The following is a 7,857-nucleotide window of genomic DNA, read 5'->3' on the forward strand; positions in this document are numbered from 1 at the left end:
TTTTGTCTTTCTGATCCCTGACATAGAAGTATTCAGATGTTTTTAACGGCATAATGTTTATATTGCTGTTTACTTTTATAAGTATCACTTCAGAATTGGCAACAAATGGCAAAATTGCATATTCTAATACAGTTCTGGTATCAGCCTGAGTCTTGAAAATAAAACCTTGTACTTAAATATAAACCCCCATTTAAATGGGCCATAATTCTTCACCTTTACATTTGGAACCACTTCTCATGTTGGTGATTATCATCCAAAGAATAAAGAGATTTCCTATTTTAAGATTGAAATATATATATAATTTATACCATTATCGGGACTTCCCTGGTGGCACAGTGGTTAAGAATCCGCCTGCCAATGCAGGGGACACAGGTTCGATCCCTGGTCCGGGAAGACCCCACATGCCGTGGAGCAACTAAGCCCATGCGCCACAACTGCTGAGCCCACACACCACAACTGCTGAAGCCCGGGCACCAGAGCCTGTGCTCTGCAACAAGTGAAGCCACTGCAATGAGAAGGCCACGCACCACAATGAAGAGTAGCCCTGGCTTGCTGCAACTACAGAAAGCCTGCACACAGCAACGAAGACCCAATGCAGTCAAAAAATATATATATACATGTATATATATATGTATTTATATATACTATTATCTACATATAATATTATTGAACTATTATTTATGTATATATGATATATACGTGTATGTTATTATAATAAATAAATTATTTATTATAGAGAGATGGTGATTGCTTCATATTTCTTTTTGTAGTTTATCATAGCAAAGCTGAAATTTTTGGAGAGCAAACATGGCATATCCAAGGATATTATGTGGTTTTATTTTAAGCTTTCAGTAGTGGTGTGTTTCATTCAGCCTATAACAGTAAAAATAAATGAGTAATAGATGACTAGTATGTTTTGTCTGCTATAGTAATATCTTCTATCATTGAATCTGTCTAACCAGCCAGTTACTTTACTGTTATCTGAAATAAAGATCATTGTGTTTTCTGACAATGTAGGAATTTCTGTTCAGTTAAAATATATGTTGTCATTGAAGTAAAAATAATGAAATTGCAAGAAATTGATTGATTTTAGCTGTACTCCTGAACTCCTCTCCCCCAAAGTGAAATCCAGATCATTTTAAAGTTCTTATAAAATAGCTGGAATTTCATTAAAATACTAAAACTCAGCGTTGATAGTTTTTAGTACAGGTACTTAGCCTCTAAATTTTGACCTGAAACATAAACGGTAGTGGTAGCATGTCCAGTCATTCGCGTTGATAACCAGCCTCCACGATGGCCCCCAGTGGTCCTCCCTCCTAATATTCACACCCTTAAGTAGTCCCCCACCCACCCACATTTACCAGGGTTGGTCCGTGTGATTGCTAGAATACACCAGAAATGATGGTAAGTCACTTCTGAGATTAGGTTACAAAACAGTGGGACTTCCATCTGGATGTGTCTATGTATGTCTGTCTCTCACTCTCTCACATCACTTGCTCTGTTGGAAGCCAGTACGTGCAAGAAACCAAGGCCTAGCCCAACAACTAAGCTTGGAAATGGATCCTCCAGCCCTAGTCGTGCCCTCAGATGGCTGCATCCTTGGCCAGCAGCTTGACTGCAACCTCATGAGACACTGAGCCAGAAGCACCCAGCTCAGCCCTCAGCCCCTCCCAGATTCCTGACCCTCAGAAACTGTATGAGATAAAAAATGTTTACTAAGCATTTAAATTTGGGAGTAATTTGTTATGCAGGAATAGATAGCCAACGCACACCTCCACTAAAGCTCTTCTTTCATTTGTCAAATCTTAACATCTATTTTTAGTTATTGTTGTTATTATTTGTGCTGTTAAGTGTGTAAATACGTACAATTCACCTGACTGAAGCATTAAGTTGGATGGAAAATACTATGTTCCATCTCCCATTTTCCAACCCAGTGTTTAGTATAATAAATACAGAATTCACTTTTCCCATATTCGGGTCCCATATTAGAATGTACTTAAAATAATTGCTTTGTGACAAGGAGCCTTTTTTAGATTCTGCAGATCCTTTTCATTTATGTGTGAAGCTACCAATTTTGTATAACTTGTAATTACTATGCAAGTGATTATGGAATTACTGTGAAATACTTCAAGAGAAAACAGACAGCTTAACAACTATTCTCAGAGAAGTCTGAGGCCTCACCAAAGAAGCTCCTCATCCATTGCTTGTAACTCTGTGATGCTTATTAATTCTACAGGATAATGACAGTGTGGGTTTTATTTAAAAAGTTATATTTTTAAGGATTAGTTAACTATATACTGAAACCTGAGAGAGAGAGCTTCTTAGCAGATGCAGCTTCTTAGCATCATCAAGATCATGAATTGTACTCCCAGCTCTGCTCTCCCATCCCACTTTCTCCATGGTGTTCTGAAAAGGAAAGGTCATAAAAATACTCAGGTTCACTTTTTCCTTTTTGCCCTGCTAAACCAATTTTAGTACCAATAATTGTTTCTTTCCCATAGCTAATCATACAGAAACAGTAATCATGAATAAAAGATGTGACAGAAAAGTGGAATTTCAACTTCTTAAAGAGAAGTTTTTTTTTTTTTCTCTTGCTTCCTTTGTCTGTGTTTTTCTAAATGAGGATTTGCCTTAGGACATTAATAGCTACAAATAGATACTTACAGTGAATCCTGGGTTATCAGTCTCATGTTTTTTATACCTGAACTTAAAGAAACAGATGTTCTTAATGAAAAGAAAACATTGATGAGTCCCATGTTCTTTGACATTAATGCTCTTAAATATGTAACTAAAAATTAGCTTTTTTGTCTATTCTTGCCATGATTCTTAAAAACACTAATAAAAATAGCCAATTTTGGAATTGGTCTTGTCTTCCTCTATCCTAAATAGACAAGATTATTTTGAAATTTTACTGAAAATTTCCTTTTAATTTGGACCTAAAAAAAATAGGATTCTGTCTTTCAAATCCCTCCCCCCTTCAATCCACATGCTCACACGTGCGCACCCACACACACGCGCACACTTGGAATAAGGTTAGGAGGATGGTTATCAGTAACTTCAAGGAACAAATGAATTTCACTCTTCAAATATTTAGTATACAGTGTTATCCAAATACTCCAATAATGTCGTCACTTAAGACAGTTGTAGTCTAGCCAGAAGTAAAACCACCAGGGCTTCTAACTCTGCTTTGAACATCTGCCAACTGATACCAACACAAATTTGTAACACAAGGCTAATTCCTGAGTCTTGAACTTGGACAGTCTCTAATGACGAAGGAGGCATCAAATTTTCAGCACTGAAACATGTCAGAGAAACCCCATGTTTGCTTTATTTTCTTGAGGGTTTTTGTTTTTTAAGCATGGTCACTGAATTGTGTATTTTTCTTTTCAAATGGGTTCCCATTTGTGGGTGGTGGTAGCTCCTGATGAAATAATTTTTAAAACTTGAGAAATAACAGTAATTTTCATAACTAGATTTCATTTGAAAGCTTAAATTATATAGTACTTTGCTATGATTTTTGAGAAAGTTTCCACAACCCTCTATTAACACTTCATTTTTTCTTTTTTTTGTAAAACGTCTCAGGAAACATTTAAATGTCTGTTTAGTAAAGTAATTGTTAATTTCACTCTGTTCACCTGCACGTAATATATGATGCTTATATGAAATAGTACTTCAAGTCTTTCCTAGCAGACATAAGAGGGAAGCCTAAGAATCTCCTTTCACTCCCTTCTTGATCATTCGACCTGACTTGGCGCCCAGGCCCAAAGCCGCAGGCCAGACTCCAAGCACCAGCCCACATTCCCTGCTCAAGTTCCCTTTCATCCCCAAAGCTCACCAGGCCCTGAAGGGGACAGAAAGGAGGATGGAAGACAGCTGAACAGAGGTTAGAAGAGGGGGGTGGAATTTGGCAGCAGGTAGAAGGACTTTGTCTGCACCTCTAGTGGTGAGTGCCTCCACCCTCTTGACCGGCCAAAAATTGAGTGAAGTTCTATGTGGACAAATCACAAACAGCCCTCGATTATAATGTAAAAATATCTCTAGCGGCCTTTACTTATCTACAGCCAGCTGGTTAGGTCTCTAAACATATAAACTCTTAAAGGTATTATGCTTACCGTATTTTAGAAATGTAAATGCCATAACACAGAAAAGATAAGATATACCTGTTGGTAATGGAAGCATTCATAAGCTGAGGCAGTAAGTGTGGTGGTTAAGGTCACAGACTCTAGAGCCAGGCTGCCTGGGTTTAAATCCCAATTCTGACAGCTTGCTAGATGAGTAACCTGAAACAAGTCACTTGACCTCTCCATAGTAATTTTCTCATCTGCAAAATGGAGATGATAGCACTACCTTATAGGGTTGTAAAATTTAAATAACCTGAACCTAAACACTTAGATCAATGTCTAATTGGTACTTAGCTTTACGTAAGTATTTGTTCCCATTAATATGCTATGCCCCTTTTCTGATGTTGTTTCTATACTTAGATGACCCTGTCTGATTTGTAGTCAAAAGGTTACTTCATACTCACACCACTACCTTTGATGTCTAACTACTAGCAGATCCCCTCCTCAGCAGTATTTGAAAGCAAAATGCTTATTTTCCTTTCTTTCCCAGGCCCAACACAGAGATACTTTCATTGAAGAACGCTATGGAAAATATAACATCAGTGACCCTTTAATGGCACTCCAGAGAGACTTTGAAACACTGAAGGAGAAGAACGATGGCGAGAAGCAGCCAGTCTGCACAAACCCGCTCTCGATTCTTAAGGTGGTGATGAAGCAGTGCAAGAACATGCAGGAGCGCATGCTGTCGCAGCTGGCTGCCGCAGAGAGCAGGCACCGCAAGGTGGGTTCACCGCTGACGTGCGCCTGCAAACTCCTGAAATGCCTGACACTTTCCCGTCAGCTGCCAGCTCTCATAGTAACTTAACTGGGAGGTCTCACAGGTGTAAAAAAGCCCCTGAGCTTACCTAAGAGCCAGGAGATAGAAAATGCAGGTTATTCCAAATGTTAAATTTGGGCAGCGTGCCAGACGCATTATTTCAGATGGCATTCCTTCTTGATATGACACTCCAAAACACTTGGTATGTTTTTTCAACTCTTGGTCATCCAAACTTTGGCAACAAACTGGGGCTTGACCAAGCCTTGTAGCTGAACGGAGTGTTCCCTATTTGCTTACTTAAGTGATAAATAGAAAGATTAACAGGTATTTGGGGAATGCTATATCAGAGAGAGAGAGAGAGAAAGAATTAGAGAATTTACCTGACTATAAACATACAAGCCAATAGATTATTTTCATTTATTTCTAGTTTCGAGTTTCACTGCATTTTACTTCTCATGAAACCATAAACAGTCCCTAGGGTTGTTTACCTTAAAGCTGTTCTACCCTGTTAGGAAAGTGTGTGTGTGTGTGTGTGTGTGTGTGTGTGTGTGTGTGTGTGTGTGTGTGAGGAAGGCAAACCTGTGCTTTCCTCTACCTCATCTCCTTGGAATTCTTCTAGCGCTTGTGATTTCATTCCCCGACTTATCATTTATGGCTCAGATTTGGCCTGCAAAAAATGCTTGGCTAGAGTCTGCATTTTTAAGAACTATTGGTTTAGATTTATATCAACAAGGGGGGACATCAGTGCATTTAGTAGGAAGCATTTTATTCTGAAAAAATTGGGCTAGCAGCTGCAGTTTGATGGACCTTCGTTTACTTTTATGGTTACCTGCTTTAGAGAGCCATCTGCTTAAAATGCATCTGACAAAGTGCTTAAGGGCTTAGGTCTTGCCCATGATTTTTCTTTCCCTTCACAGAGTCCAAACAAAAGGCCAGAGTGGGAGTTCTTAACCACGAATGGGTCTCAGATGTTCCATGGTCCCCCAGAAAATATACAGAGTGCCAAAAGTTTATGCATTTTGTAGAAAATGAATTTTTTCCCCATATCCTTACTTGAATTCTCAGAGTTCTCCAGGACCCAGAAAAGTTTAACCTCTGGACTAGACTGAAGTAATCTGAAGACATTTATGCCCCAGTTTAAAAGGTGTCAGTGAGACTGAGGTAGTTGCCTAAATTTGGGGGCTTTTACATAATATTATGAGAAAATCTTCATAACATCCTTGTTTGATAGGCAGGCCTGTTTTCTATTTCATACATGAAGTAACTGAGTTGTACTGAAGGGCTGGCTGGCTGTCATGCCCATTGAAGGTGTAGTGTTGGGATAATTTATGGTTCTAGGTGATTGGGGAGAGAGGAAGAGGTAAAAAATTCAAAATTCCCTAACACTGTATTTCAGTGTAAGATAGTATTAAATATTTTAAAACAGCTGCCTATCTGATCTTAAGTGTTTTATCAAAGTAGAACACTGACTTTGTTAGACATCAAACTAGAGGCTTATAATTAGGGTGCATATAGTCCCAGTTTGCCTGAGAGAATTCCAGTTTAAGCCTGTTGCCTTGGCATAGTTGTTAACAATACCCGCTTTGGCTCTCAGACATGTTAGTGGTTTGAACAGTCAATTATGTGGTTACTCTGCTTATTACGAAAACTAGGGTTCCCTAGTCCACCCCTTCCCATTCTCTCTCCTCCTCAGTATTAGAGACAACCTCTTTTTTCTTTTAACTGTTTATTTTGGCAGCTAACTTCCATATTTCTAACTGATATACTGCTCTCTCTTGCTTTATCAATTTTAGACACATATTTACTTTCTTTTATTATAGATGTGGATTTCATTATCTTACACGGTGTCCACCTCCCTTCACTCCACCCCTGCCATCTTCCCAAAACAAACATAATACCCTTTCCTCACCCTCATTCTCTGTCATATCTCTTATTACTAGATCTGGAGCCTGTCACATTCTGTTTCTTTAGAGGATAAACATCTGGTGTATTCCCGGGCAGTAGATGCCTGGCTGAGCATTCTGTGTACAGGAATCAGATTGCGGGGACGAATAACTCTTCTGAAAATATGGACTTGGAGCCAGTGCTCTTGTCTTCCCTCCTACACCTCGCCTCCCCGGTGCAGTGTCTGCCACCTGCAGGTTCCATATGTCCTTGGGGTCCTGCAGCGCACAGCAGCTTCCTCCCCCATACCAAAGTAGTTACCACTCCTCCAGCCACTTGCTTTCTTCAGAATGGTAGTAAAATTTCTCATCTGCCAAAGTCTCTCTTTTTGACTTTGTGGGGTTTTATTCTTTTCATCCCATTTCTATCATTTTAGATGGCTCTCTGAAGGGAGAGGAGATGATCTACCACCTTTAGCCAAAAGCTGTTCTATCAAGTTGCCAAAGGTTTCTTTTTTAACCAGTAGGAAATACACCAAAATATTTTCATTTTTGTATTTAAAAAGGAGTCCCAGGAAGTTTTCTCTCTCCTTTAATAACAGTTGTGAGGAGAAACAATAGGAAATGGCCATTGGGATGACAGTGCTCTGGCCTAGGGAGGTCTAGGCCAAGGCACCTCTGAAGCATGAGCAGAAGCTACGAAGAAATCCATAGCCACTGGAATATTATGCAGTTGTAGGCAGGATTATGTGGGGAAATGTCCCTTTAAATTTGTGTTCTTAAAATTGGGCTTAATCCCTTGACACAAGGATAAGTGGAATGGGGTAGGCAGGTTAATTAAAAAGTATTGTGGGGTTTCCCTGGTGGCGCAGTGGTTGAGAGTCCGCCTGCCGATGCAGGAGACACAGGTTCATGCCCCGGTCCGGGAGGATCCCACATGCCACGGAGCGGCTGGGCCCGTGAGCCCTGGACGCTGAGCCTGCACGTCCGGAGCCTGTGCTCCACAACAGGAGAGGCCACAACAGGGAGAGGCCCGCGTACCGCAAAAAAAAAAAAAAAAAAAAAAAAAACCTTTGAAAAATCTCCCCATAAAATC

At 39.8% G+C, this 7,857-nt stretch overlaps 1 protein-coding gene across 2 annotated transcripts in view; it reads left to right on the top strand.

Moving 5' to 3' along the window:
- The window catches only part of LOC112413026 (CTTNBP2 N-terminal-like protein), a 62,800-nt gene that overhangs the window by 51,089 nt on the left and 3,854 nt on the right, over positions 1 to 7,857 (top strand). For both annotated transcript variants that reach the window (XM_024764859.1, XM_024764858.1), the window contains one exon: positions 4,612 to 4,842. In XM_024764859.1, the coding sequence (XP_024620627.1) occupies positions 4,612 to 4,842 (231 nt within the window). The remainder of the gene's footprint in view (positions 1 to 4,611; positions 4,843 to 7,857) is intronic.

Source organism: Neophocaena asiaeorientalis, unplaced genomic scaffold (genome assembly GCF_003031525.2).
Source record: "Neophocaena asiaeorientalis asiaeorientalis breed wild unplaced genomic scaffold, Neophocaena_asiaeorientalis_V1.1 scaffold62, whole genome shotgun sequence".
In the NCBI taxonomy this organism is placed as follows: Eukaryota; Metazoa; Chordata; class Mammalia; order Artiodactyla; family Phocoenidae; genus Neophocaena; species Neophocaena asiaeorientalis.